Here is a 14,040-nt window from a genome sequence, read left to right as displayed (position 1 = left end):
GTATACTTGGTTTTGTTATTAAAATATACAATCTTGCAAAGGTTTTATAAGTGCGCCTTCGAATTTGGAGTCATTTTACCACTGACACTCTAACGTACCTTGCATATTTTCCTATAACGATAAATTTGTAGATCTAAAGTGTGGCCACTAAGCGGGATATGGGTGTACGTTTCTTTGCTTTGCTTTAATTACATTACTTACATTATGTATCGAAAAGAATCTACCCCACTGACTACAGGGTATAAACACTTGTAAATTGCACAACAAACTGACTTACTAACCTTGCGCAAATTAGATGGTTTTGTTGTTGCTCGAGATTAGAGCCAACTTTCAACGAATATGGCCAACATCGATGCCCTCACACACACAAACACACACACACGCATGCGTTCGTATAATCGCTATTCACTTAGCGCTAAGCGTAACATGCTCATTTTGGGGTCTGTGGCATATGTAACCTATTTATTTTTGAAATGTTGACCTCATAACTAGACGCAGACAAAGTCTGTCGAGCCTATGGCGTGCTTTAAAATCGAAATTGACAGCCCCTCCGCCATGTTGCATGGGGCAGGGACAGAGACTGGGGGAAGGGGAGGGGGAGTAATAAGTAACGACGACAGCGTCCAAAAGTGGCGATGACAACTTCATTTTTTTTTTTCTGAGCGTGTGACAGACACACACTGTGGGTTTGACGGGGGTTGCTTTGTTCTGAACCGCCGCTGGAACAGTCGGAAAGTCTGTCGGACGCGTCGCTTGCTATCGATACTTTCAATCAGAAAACGATAATTCATGACATCATCAATGCCAGCAGTCCGTAACATTAGAGAGAGGAGAGAAGAGAACACAGAAGCGAATGAGAGCGGCACCGATACCGATACTGAGAACTCTCTGTGCGCTTGAGTGGCTCGCTTAATTAGTAATTTAACACAATATTAAATAAACGAAGCGGTGACGCCTCCCGCTTCCCTCTCCCTACCTCATCCTATTCAAACACCCAAGCCATGTAATGCCTATTAATATCAAAGTATAATCCATGTGCCATGACATCAAAATTCGTGAGCCATAAAAAAAAAAAAAAGTTCACTTCAACTTACTTTAATCGGCATTTTCATTGAGCAAATTTTACATGTTGTTGTTGTTGTTGTTGTTGCTGTTGTGGTGCTGAGACTGAGACTTCCCGATACTTGGGGGAAAAGCACTGCAATCACATTCAATAGTTGTTCAGTTGGCCGAGTGCGCCTCTAAAGTGCGGTTCTTGTCTCTCCCTCTCTCTACAAATAACTTGCGGTTCAGTTCGGTTTTTGTCGCGTATCCTGTCCCCGACGGAAATTGATAACCCGAATCGTATTTCATGAATCCAGAGCTTAAATAATTAGTGCAATTCGCGATATCACCAAATATTACCAACTACCTGAGCAATCTTGCATTCTTGAGGAGTATTCTCATTGTTTATTTATCGCCTCAGGTAATTGCCCACACACTCCTTTATCAATCATTCCCACCATTTGTACCTGTTTAGTTAACAAACGAAAAATCTGTTAAATACCAATCGATCATTATTGAATTGCTTTCTTAAGGAAACTTTTTCGCACGTGCCACTTGTCCGACAACTTTGATATATTTCAATTTTATTGTAATTATTTTGCAATTAAATTCCTTAAATTTGTGTAACAATATTGAGTGCTAGAAATACTACAGATTACTATTGAAATTTTATAACAATATAAAATAAATTGTTTTAATTTCATATTAAAACCCGAAAGGCTGCTTTTGGATTAATAGCAACATTTCATAATTATTAATTTGCATATGATTGCCTGAAATTCATTCATAAAGATTAGAATCTCAATTTTTCTGTTTATAAACAGATAATTCGTAGAATTGGTCAGATTTGTGACTTCCAAATAATTCTTTGGGGAACCCATTTCTTTGGCTAAAAATCCATTGCATTTATTTACATATTCCAAAGATTTTTACATAGAAATTCGTGCTTAAAATGTTTGTGTTTGGACAGCATAAATGCTTTTGGTTCAGATGGAACCATTTGTGTTGGGTTCAGCAACTTTCCATGAATCGTTGGCGCCTCATTTTCATTTGCTTCCCATACAAACAATAGCTTCCTGGAACACACTGACCAATCTCAGTGGTTTGATTATTAGAAATGAAAATAGTAACGAATCAAACAAAGCATTTCTATAGGCAACATGAAGGTCAAGCGTGTGGAATCCAAAAAATGGCGGGACGACAAGCAACAAGTGACCAGCTGACACAAAAAATAAAAAAACAAAAAAGCTCAACACTTTGAACATTGTTTAGATTAGATTATATAGCCCTGTCTATAGGTCGAATTGTAATGGCTGTGATTGCCAAGCATACAGGAGGGAGCAGAGGGAGCAATTGAATGGGAATCGAATCATAAAACAAATAAGTAGCACTCTTACCTTGATGGAACTTTAAACAATATTCACAAATATGCGTTACCCATATGTTTGCTTTGAAAACAACAACAAAACAAAAACAAGCGCAAAAAACAAAGCAACCACAATATAAATTACTTCCAAGTGATATCATAGCAACGCTACAATTTTGGCACACAAATAAATACAAAAAATGGGCAGCGAATAAGAAAAAGAAACCCAAAATACAGACGGGCAACAAAAACCAAAACAGAAACAGAAACGTGGCAAATTGTTAAAAGAGTGAAAGAGCATTATGCATGTAACTTAAAAATAAATGTTGATGTCACTTTTAAACTTTTGCACCACAAATGCCAACAAATAGCCAAAAAGGTTATAGGACAACGACATTCTAACCACAACGATGGTCTAAACTTGCCACAGACAACACAGTGATGACCATCATAATGACAATGATAATGATGATGAGGCGATAGTCATCGCTCAGCACGATGACGCGATGTTGAAACCACAAAGCTATGGTATCTCTATCGTGTCAGTTCCATGTCTTGTGAAAGCTTCAACCAACCGTCCAACCAACCATCCAAGTACCCCCCAAGTTGGGAAGTGAAGATCGTGTTTTGATGTCTATAAATAGTATCTAACGCCGTTAGACGAAACACCGAAGAAGACCACGATGAAGTGGGGAGAGAGAAAGAGATTGGCATTAAAACGACGTTATAAATAAACAACCAATTAAGCAGATATGGCCAATGTGCTTGGGGTAGGGTTTCTTCTTCCAAACTGACTTCAGCGAGAGTAGCTGGAGTATTGTTAACTTGAACGCTACAAGCGTATTTGATTAAGCGATTGTGGGTAATCATTTACTGCTAGATATTTATGAGCTGAGGGCATTCCCAGATTTCTTTCTCACAAGATTAGATATTAATCATGATAGAACTTGCAGTACTTGTACTTTGATTTATTGGTCTAGAGATAATAAAACATATTTCTCATATTAATTGCACAATATATTGAAGAAGAATTTAGCCAAATTATATTCTCTTCACATTATGTTTTTCCATTTCAATTTTTTCTATATAACTATTATTCGATTTACATTTTTTAACCTTTAACCTAAAACTTGCTTAGTTTTAGAAATTGTCAAACTGACACAGGTCACATATATCATAGATAAAATTCCATTCGTTCTTGTCCAAGTGAACGTAAGCGTCAACGGATTTTCGTAACTTCCCATTAAGGCATTAAGTGATTGATTTATCGTCAAACGGTTGTGTCAGGTAAATAGGCCGCCGGGTCTGTCACTCGCTGAGAGTGTGGAGCATAAGATTGTGAGATATGCGATAAAAACTTCAAAGTTCAAAGAGCATTGAAAATGACGTCAAGTCAATTTCATTCAAGTATTGATGCCTGCTCAATTTGATAACGATAAGAAGGTAGCGACAATTATTAAATAAATATATATAAATAAATGAGGCGGTCCTAAGCAAAGGTGCTAAAAATCTTTGTTTGGCCTGAAAACAGGCCCACCACAAAAACAGCTGTTCAGAGAGAGCGAGTGCACCACAGCAGATTGGGAGCACGGATCCAAGAACTAAAGAGAGAGCGCGTGTGAGAGAGAGCTTAACAAAGTTCTTTGAGTTATTTCCTCAAGTTTTTTGTTGTGCGCTCAATGCTCTTTGCTCTTATAGCTTTTGCCATGTGCTTTGCTCGTTGTTGCTCTCTGAGTGTTGAGCGCAGAGCGGCGTCATTTTTATTATTAGTTATGACCTCATCATCGATTATTCCTTTGCGAGTGTATGTGTGTGCGTGTGTTGATACTTTATTGAAACGAGTCGTCGTCGGCATCGACGGCAGCGTCGGCGTCGTCGTCGTCGTCGTCGTCGAGCAGCTGCAACCAACCTGGCTGGGAACTGCGAACTGGCCAAGCTGACTGACTACCTGTAGCTCTGTAGTATCTCTGTAGCCAGGGCGCCACGAGTGTTGTACAAACAAATCTAACACACCTCTTGTTAATTTTTTTGTTTATACGAGGCGGCGGCTGTTCTTTGTACCCTGCAGCCAAGCGAATGAATTAAGAGGCTGTCTCAATGGGATGATAACAGAAAGTGAATGTAGATGAGCTTAGATCACAATATGCAATTAAAGTATCGTACCATGTGTATATCGGTCAAGATTCTTTTAGAAGTGATCTCTATTAGCATATAATGGGCTTATAATAAATGATTGTCATTTGGGCTGCCTTAGCAACAGGGCATCGAGTAGTCGAGTAATCGCGGACAATAGCTGCTTGGCATAGCTGTCTGCTGATTAATCTTCATTCACATAGACAGACAGACCAAAGCTCAGCGCTATTTGACATGTGTAGCGGCATGTTGTTTTGCAGATTTGTATGCAAATATTTTTTTGCTCACTGCGCGCGTGTGTGTGTGAGTGTTGTGTGATTTAATTTACAAACTGTTAAATGCTAATGTATGCTCAGTGATTTGTTTAGGCGCCTATTGTTTACTCTGCTTGTGCCACTACCATGTATGTATGTATATCTGTCGCTCTCTGACATGCAACATCAGCTACATCATTTCTCCCTCATCGGCGGCGTCATTTAAAGTTTATTGTACATTTGTCTCTTGCTTAATTGCATTCGGAAATTGTTTATTAGTCATTTGTAAGGCACTCGCGCGTGGGTCAATGAAATCATTTATGCACTTGCAGTTTTTGTTCTTTTTAATATTCTCTGGTATTTTTTATACGTATTTAATGGGTTATGCATGACTGTCAGCGGTTGAAACGTCATTTGATTTGGCCCCAGGCCAACAAAATAATTGCTTTTGAATAACGTTTTTATGTAAAACGTGTAAATTGATCAGTCGCGGATGCAATCATGTGAACTATACGCGAAAAGCATTAAAAATAGTATTATTACAAATGACTTATGCGCTTGGATAACTTACGGATAAGTGCCAGAGCAACGAACTACGTACTGTGATCATTCAAATGATGCCTATTATTATTGCTTACCCATTGAAACGGATAATCAGTTGGGTTCTCTTTTGTTTTTCTCTGTTGCATTAGTTTAGATAAGCTTATATTCATTCATTCACTTATTCATTCATTCGTTGCGGCTGCTTAATCATCCCAGATAAACGCTTATGACCCTTTTGCACATTGTCATGAATGGATATTTATTTGAACTGCGTTATCCAGAAATAAAGATAAAAATAAAGCGTTCTGAATAGGTAGGATTATAAATGTCACTTTAACTTAATTGTTAATAATTTATACGGACACAATGACTGTATATAGAACCTACGTGAACATCGGAGCAATGAATCGTCTTCTTATTATAAAATGAATAATGGCTATGTGAATGGAAGAATGAGATTAATAATTGATTGCAATAAGCACTTAAGTGGAAAAATTCGTATTGTAAATAGTATTTTGATCATCCGCTGAATTTGATTAGAATCACGAATAGATGCTTAATGGTTTCTTGAGCTTGATGACTGACACAAGTTAGCTATAAGCAAGTTAAAAATGTAATTAATCGTTGGTGATAATGTTCTTTCTAACTAACTACATCATCTTGGCACTCCCCAAAGCGAACATCATCAGAGGTATTAAATATACAACTATAGAATATATATATTGTAAGGTAGTTAATTGCTTCAGCTGACGTCTTTGGGTTTTACAAAAGATGTCGAGATTGCGCTTCTTTCGATTTCTTATCGCTGCGATATCAGGCCTACCGAACGATCGTCGGTTTTATAGATTGCCCGACTTGATTCATTCCCATGTTGTGTATGGTCGCTAAGGGCGCATTGTTAACAACGCTATCTGGAGCACGTAGTTCGTGTTTACGTATTTACCAACTCCCCAATACACACACGCTGCCACGTGTATGTGTGTGTGTGTGTGAGAGAGCAAAACCTTGTGGCATATTAATTTGGCTTATCTGCAGACAATTCACTTCTGTATTTCTTTTTTTTCGCGCTCCCGATTCGACTTATTTCCGGTAGCCTGTCACCAATTTTGTTTACAAAACATATTACAGATATTTATCTCACTTTCTCTCCCTCTCTCTGTCTCTGTCGCTCGCACACGTCTTAAGTATTCAGTTTATTGCTTATGCTTTGTGCTGTTGTTGTCCCTCTGTTATGTTGCTTATGTATGCGTGGCCTTAGCCAAAACCCCATAAAACAAAAAAACAGCAACAACAACATCGAGAGAATAACAAAAACTAAGGAAGAACGCAAAAAACTTGTTTACCGCAATGGGGGCCGGGCAAATTGGCTCATCATGTCAAGTTCTTAGAACCCGGTACGAAATTTCATCACAAAGCCATGAATCACAGTAGTAAGTGGCCGGCATAGTATCAGATCAGATAGGATCTACAGATTGCTCGAAACAGCAATTAAACGATATACCCTAGAATCTAGTTGACCTCTCACAAAATACCCCGTGAAAAAAAGAGGTTCCTAATAAGATTTATTAAATATATTTAAGCTAAGCCTTTGTCGAAAATAACTGCATTAAATGAAAATATTTTTGTGTTACTTCAAAAATCAAATATTACGCATATGATTGATATTACAACAAAATTCAATTAAGTTGATTTCTAAGAAAATACTGAATGAATTTCAAAAAGTGTTAAATTTTATAATGCCGAGCTTAAAATCTTTAAAAATTAAAGTATAGCTGAATAAATCTTGATGTGTCTTAAAGCTAATTTTAGAAAGTAAATTATACTTAAAATTAAAATTTGCTGGAATAAGCTTCGGATTTGAATAAAAGAATTAAATATGAATATACATTTTTTCTTGAAATAAGTATTTACAAAGTATTTTTAAATATGTATAATTTAGTTATCCCTTTAGTAACATTTTTTAACGGTACCAGTTTTAAAAATGTTGCGAAATTTTCAATTTTGCAACTGTGTTTTAGAAAAATGTAAGCATTTTTTAAAACCCCAAACTTTTCTAAAGATCTAGAAGAAACTTATCACATTGATATAAATATTGTTAACTGAACAAAAAGTACATATTTAATCTGCTATTCTCAGATATTGCTCATGTGCATATTTACCTGTCAGGCAATGCTAGATTGACTAAAATAAAAACGGGGTGTGTCATTATCTTTTATACAGCAAAGTGAGTTGCTCAGACGAAGAGTCCTCTTAAGTTGTTTATATACTGCTTAGGCATATTTGATTTGCCCAGGGTATTGGGAAGAAGAATATCGCTTAATTGGGACTGGACTGGTTAGTGTTTGTGTTTGTGGAACTGCACTTCCTCGTTGAGCTTGGCGAACATGTCCCGGAAATATTTCAACATGGCAACATTGCGAGTAGTTCTGTTAATTGAAAGAGTTTTTCTCGACTGTATGTTGTGTTGTGTTGTTTTTGGTTGTAAACAAAACATAAACTGTTGCGCGTCTGTTTGCCATAAAAATACCAAATACGCCGATGGCGCAATCAACCTGCACTCACCCACACACACACTGAAAGAGAAACGAGATCGGAATGGATATTGAGATCGCGATCGCGAGATCGAGATCGAGGCAGACAGAAACGCTCCAAAAATAGAGCCCATCTCATTAATATGCCAAATTTAGTGTTGCCAACACTTAAGCGTACCCCCTGCGCCCCCTCCCCAACCTCTTTCAAAATGAGTGGGCGTGCCATCTTCTGTGAGTATTTATGTGAGCTGAGGTGAATGTCTGGGTTGCTGTTGCTGTTGCTGTGATGCAGTCATGTAATTGGCATCTCTCCCTCTCTATATACCCCATCTCGCTCTCTCTCTATCGCTGTCTTTGTCTCTATCCAACTATTAGACTAGTTTGACCAGCCACCAGATAGATCCGCCTGCACTTGTCAGGCCTGCGTTGGCTGCCTTTTGGTCTTTGGCTGTTTCAGATACCGCGATTCTTGGCAATGACATAATCCTCTTGTGCCTCATTTGCATTTGCAATTCTCGTCAACTGTTTCTTGCTCAACATGTGTCATTTCAGTTTCTATACCTTTTTGTTTTGGTCGTCTACTATTTATTTATTTTAGCATAGTTTATGCTATCATTTTTTTGTTTGCTTCTCTGTGTGGGCAGCAAAAAACGAGCAGACAAGTTTCTTGAGCCATAAAAATGTTGTCACCCCGTTTCTTGTTGATGGCTGTGCTGCTGTCCCAGTGATTATTAACAACAATATAATCCACATACCAAATAATAAACCGAACCGCAACATATTTGTTAATTGGCCGTTATATTAAGTCCAAAACTCTTAGATCCAGCGGGATTAAATCTATGAGTCATTGTTTTTCCTACCATCATTCAAGAAATCAAATGAACAACATATTTGTTAATTCAGCGTTATATTTAGTTATATTCGCAAGTACACGACTTGGAATAATGTCAACAAAAAACTTGATGTGTCATTGTATTTCCTACCAACATTCAAGAAATTTCAGGGAATTGCTAAAAAACCGTATCAACATGATTAAAATATTTCCAAATTTATTTAGTGTTAACTTTATCTCCACATTTTCGCATAATATAAACAAAATGTTTAAACTGAGATAAGAAAAAGAAATTCGTGGTGGCGCCATCTATCGCTCGCGGTTAACCTGATTTATTTTAAAACATTATCCACGATCATAATCAAAAATTTAAGTATTTTTATAACGCTATTAAATCACAAATTATCGACTCTAGTGGCTATAAATAAAGCAACAAGAAGAAATGAATGTCAACAACGAAATCTACTTCTAAAAGAGTTTCGATTGTTAACTCTTTGTTAATAACAATGATTTCATTTTGTCACAGTTTAGGTATAAGCTAGTCGAGCTGTCAAATTATTTTATTTTTGGCGCGTTTCTAATCGCTATTGTTTTTGTTTTGCGTGTGTGTGTGAGTGTGTTGTTTTCATAAGCTGCGAATTGGCTATTAAATTGTTGCTAATTTTATGGCAATGTTTATAAGTTATATATTCGAAGTCAAGAAAGTAATTGTTTATACATCATTTGACTGAAGTTGACTTTGCGTAATATTTTATTTACAACAGAATATACATCGTTTATTTTCGCCTTCAAATTTCAAAATGAGTGGCGCCCATCAATTCTATATACGTATTGTTTAATTTGCTATTAATTTGTTGATATGTGTGAGTAATTAAATTTGCCAGTCGCGACATTGAAAAAAACAGACTTGACGTCAACTTGTCAATGGCAACTGATAAGCCCGATTATGCCACTTTAATATGCTAACCCAAAATATAAATTACAAACTCAATTCAGTCGCAATTCGTTGCTCAGAGCGAAATTAATAAAACAATTTTCGAAAACGTTTTTACAAAATTCGAAATTTCCATTAAGTTTTGTCACACACAACGTTATTGTTGTTGTTGTTGTTGTTTACAAAATTGTCTTACAAATTAAATAAACTGTGTATGATTTCATTTTTGCGTTTTCCATTTCACGAAAACAAATTTTATTGTTCAACACAAAGATACTATATCCTCTCTGTCTCTGTCTCGCTCTCTCTCTTTGTGTATATGTTTCTATCAGTCTGTGTTTGTGGCGAAAATATTTCAAAATGAAATGGAAATCAAGTAACTGCGTCGCGGATTATTATATTTGTCGATTCAGCTTCAGCTACAGCTACAGCTGCTGTTGCATTTATGATAATTTCCCTTATATCGCTGGCACACGCGACGTATGCGCAATATTTCAATTGGCCTTTGTGTATTTATTCCTTAGATTGTGCAGCACACAAATGATGCAATTGCTGTTCGTTTCGCTGTTATTGTTGCTGCTGGCAGGAAACGCGGAAGCCGAAGCAGACAAAGAATCTGCTCCAATGGATGTGGCTGCCACAGCAGCCAAAGCAGCAGCAAAAATAACGTAAACCTCACATCACTTCACTTTTCATTCTCGACGATTTTCACCAATCGCCGCTGTCTGTCTCACTGTGTTGTGCTGTCTTGTTGCTCTTTATGGCGAAAAGTTCTCGTTTTGCCACTTAAGTGCATCGCATACGTTGAATATGACGCGATTGTGACTCGCTTTTTGGTGTTCTCGAAACATGGAACGTGGAACGTGCCTCGCATCCAATTCCGATACCAATTGGCAGCCACTTTAAACATTTGTTCCACACCATATTTGTATCGTCATTTTATTTTGTTTACAAATCCGAGATACTATTTTTACTTCCATTTTCATTCAGTCCGTTTGTGTGGCGTCCTTCGCTCAGTTCATTGATATTCTCTCTACTTATAAGGCATATTTTGTAAAGACAGGTAGTTCAATCGCATTCGCCTTTGCATTCGGTTCCTGCATTGACTAATCTAAAGATAAACACGCCAATCAGTGTATTCAATCATTTGGTCATTTGCGTGCCAATAAATATCAGACTTTGAGACAATAAATTAAAGTGCAATACATTAAGTAATTATAAAATAATAAGAATGCCTCTACAAACAAAGGGACTTCTACCTTAATTTATTACATCATTTACTTGCGTGACTAACAAACAATTTTTATTGTTCTACTCTTTTATTGTGAATTTTGTAAGTTATTATTAATCTGTATACTCATGGTTGTTTTATTTTTGTTGCACTTACAGAGAAGTCCTCAATGCGTGGAGAGCCAAAGCCCGTTGCAATGTGGTGCCTGAAGAGCGGACTCAGGAGCTCTTTCACGAGCTAAGCTTTCATCCCAGCCAAAAGCAGAGTAAGTATTGCATGTTTTATTATTTAAGAAAATCATACTAACATATTCTTCCATTCATTTTAAATAGTTTGCGAAATGCTGCAGACGGCTAAGAAAGTGGCCCGCAAAGGTCGAGGGCAGGCGAATGGCTTGACGTTTGGACAATTTTGTGTGCTCGCTGCTGATTTGAAGCGTTTTCGGTGAGTTTTGAATGCTGATGAATACACATAAACCTCGCTTAAAAGCCAATTCAGTTTACGACATTTTCACATAAGGACTTCTTGGTAGTTAGTTGCACTTTCCCTTAAGAACCAATTTGTATTTAGTTGCATTTTCACTTAAAAACCAATTTTTATTTAGTTATAAAATTCAAAGCGCTTTTCAAAGCATTCTGTTATTTTACTTAACATTCTTTTAATGACTGATTTTGTTTACAGTTGTGGATGTTAAGTGTAGTATTAATATAGGGGCCTTTTTCTGCACTTAACTTTCATTTTGCAATTTATTCTAAACTGCACTTATTGGCATTATCGCCTATGTATATTTAATATCAAAATTCGCATTCGATCAATAGATCAAAGCAAACTTGAAATCAATTTCTTATTTAGCTTAAGGGACTTCCCTTAATTAAAGTTCACATAGCGGCCTATTTATCGCTCTAACTTACATTCTGAACTTTGTGCTGTTAAGCGAGATTAAGGTGTTAAGTCTTATTGCTCGAAGTAGAATATTTTGCTCGATTTAAATTAATCTGACAAGAAACCTAATGTTACTCCTCTTAATGACTTAACGGCCTACTCTTTTTTGTAAATCATTCAAGCAATACATTAATGTATTAAAAAATATGCCTTCTGGATAGACTAATAATATGAGTTAATGTCTTACAGCGCTTCGACCTTTTCGAATGCATCAAACTACTGTGATGTCAAGTACCAACAACTCTCAAGCTCTCTGCTGCAGCAACAGGACGAAGCCAGCCAGGCGGCGACTGCAACGCCGACAGCTGCAGGTGAACACAGCTCCAATAAATCGCAAAAGCATTTGCAAGCCGGCAATGCCACAGCAACAACGTCCGCAACACCTGCCACAGGGGCACACTATAACAAAAAGTCGGACAGTTATGGCACAGAGCTACGCAGTACAAAGTCCTTCAGCAGTGTCGACGACACCAAGAAGAAAAAGAATGCCACTAATGAACCCGTCGAGGTATTCCTCGGCGGCTCCTGCAATCCAACCACCTGGCGTGCGGATGTTGCCATACCCACACTCAAGGAGCTGGGCATTTCGTTCTACAATCCTGTAAGTCCTGAAAAATCCTTTTCATAGTGTGGAAGATATTTATGAAACCCGTATTTGAAACTTGCAGCAAGTATCCGATTGGACGCCCGATCTCATTGAACTCGAGCATCGCGCCAAGGAAAAGGCACGTGTATTATTTTTTGTTATGGATTCGGAAACACGCGCATCTGCTGGTGCCATCGAGGCGGCACACATAGCGGGTCAAAACTGCAAGCAGCTAGTGTTGGTTTTGCATCCGTATAAACCAAATCAAAGGATCCTCAACGAGCCTATTTCACAGCAGTAAGTTCTTCACATTTCTTTTTGTCATATGACAAAGTTCTCTAATCACTATTTCCTTTTATAGAGAATACCTCGATTTACATCGCAATCAATTGATACTTAAGGAGCTGGTCTCCCGTCGCGGTCTGCCAGTGTTGGATAACATCCCATCTGGGCTGCAGCGCACCAAGGAAATTCTATCCGGCATTAGGGATCCACCGTCCAAAATATCTTCTATATTAGAGTGAGTATCTAAAGGTATTCAAAAAGAAATTCAGTGACATAAGTGAATGAATTTATATGGAAATCAGAGGATGTGCATTTAGCTGTTAAAAAAGCGAGTTAAAATGAATTAGTTCATCTAAAAGAAGATTCGTTTAAATTAGGAAAAATATTCAATATAAATAAAATCAAATATGTATCATAGATAGAATTGGAAGCGATTGTGGAATATATTTAAACCATATACAATTCGTATTAAATGAAAATTACATTTCCATAATTTTAAAACAGATGTACAAAAAATGTAAATCATATGATTAAAAATAGAGCTATTTGAAAAGGCTTTTAAGTTAATGATAAAAACATTCGATATTGCCAGAAACCTATGATACAACTTATTCCACTTAAATTCAAGAAAAGTGTTTATCTAATATTTAATTATATCATCAGAAGTAGATATATAGATTAACTATATTGTTTTGTGAAAATAAATTTAGCAATAACAAAAAAGTGAACTAGAACATTCAAGAGACAAGCTATCCCAATGAAAGTACTCTCATGAAACTAATTCCAGTCTAATCCAAACAAATTCTGAAAGTATTATTATCAAAACTAGGTATCATTGTGAAGATTTCTGTAGTAATCAAGAAATGCTCAACATAAGGAAAATTATAAATGTAATTCCTATTTTCTCTCTTATCTTTTTAGTACCGTACGCGGCGCATTTGACCGCGTCAATCCCCAAAGCGAACTACTCACTGTGGAACAGTGCAAACGTGCTCTCTTATTTTTAGGCTATGCTCAGAGTTTAGTTAATTTAGATAATCTGAATAAGATAATAATCAATCAACGCGAATCATTGAAACTGCTACAAACGCAAAGTACAAAGGCTGGCGAGGAGACCAAGCAGGACAAGGACAACGAGAAGGAGAAGGAGGAGGAGAAGAACTGCAGCTCCACGTCGGCCATGCCAAACCATGAGCTCATCGATTTCGATCTATTCTGCGTCATCTCGGCGTATCTCTCAGTGCTGCAGCAGGAGATACATGAGAGCGGTTGCATCTCGCCCATCAAGGGCACAAATGTGCCGCCTCCGCAGGTTTACTTTACCAATGGTAAGAGTGCTTAGTTATCCAGCTTTGTCAA

At 37.2% G+C, this 14,040-nt stretch overlaps 1 protein-coding gene across 4 annotated transcripts in view; it reads left to right on the top strand.

Annotated features, from left to right (window-relative positions):
- The window catches only part of LOC132788137 (uncharacterized), a 29,897-nt gene that overhangs the window by 14,356 nt on the left and 1,501 nt on the right, over window positions 1–14,040 (top strand). For 2 of the 4 annotated variants that reach the window (XM_060795458.1, XM_060795477.1), the window contains 6 exons: window positions 11,027–11,133; window positions 11,201–11,312; window positions 12,000–12,411; window positions 12,479–12,693; window positions 12,758–12,916; window positions 13,603–14,009. In XM_060795458.1, the coding sequence (XP_060651441.1) occupies window positions 11,027–11,133; window positions 11,201–11,312; window positions 12,000–12,411; window positions 12,479–12,693; window positions 12,758–12,916; window positions 13,603–14,009 (1,412 nt within the window). Of the gene's footprint in view, window positions 1–1,300; window positions 1,466–9,987; window positions 10,014–10,161; window positions 10,306–11,026; window positions 11,134–11,200; window positions 11,313–11,999; window positions 12,412–12,478; window positions 12,694–12,757; window positions 12,917–13,602; window positions 14,010–14,040 lie in introns of those variants that run through there. The other 2 variants (XM_060795469.1, XM_060795483.1) reach the window with 2 other exon arrangements.

This window comes from Drosophila nasuta, chromosome 2L (assembly GCF_023558535.2).
Source record: "Drosophila nasuta strain 15112-1781.00 chromosome 2L, ASM2355853v1, whole genome shotgun sequence".
In the NCBI taxonomy this organism is placed as follows: Eukaryota; Metazoa; Arthropoda; class Insecta; order Diptera; family Drosophilidae; genus Drosophila; species Drosophila nasuta.
Note: the sequence above shows the minus strand (reverse complement) of the source record. Positions and strands in the feature narration are given on the sequence as shown.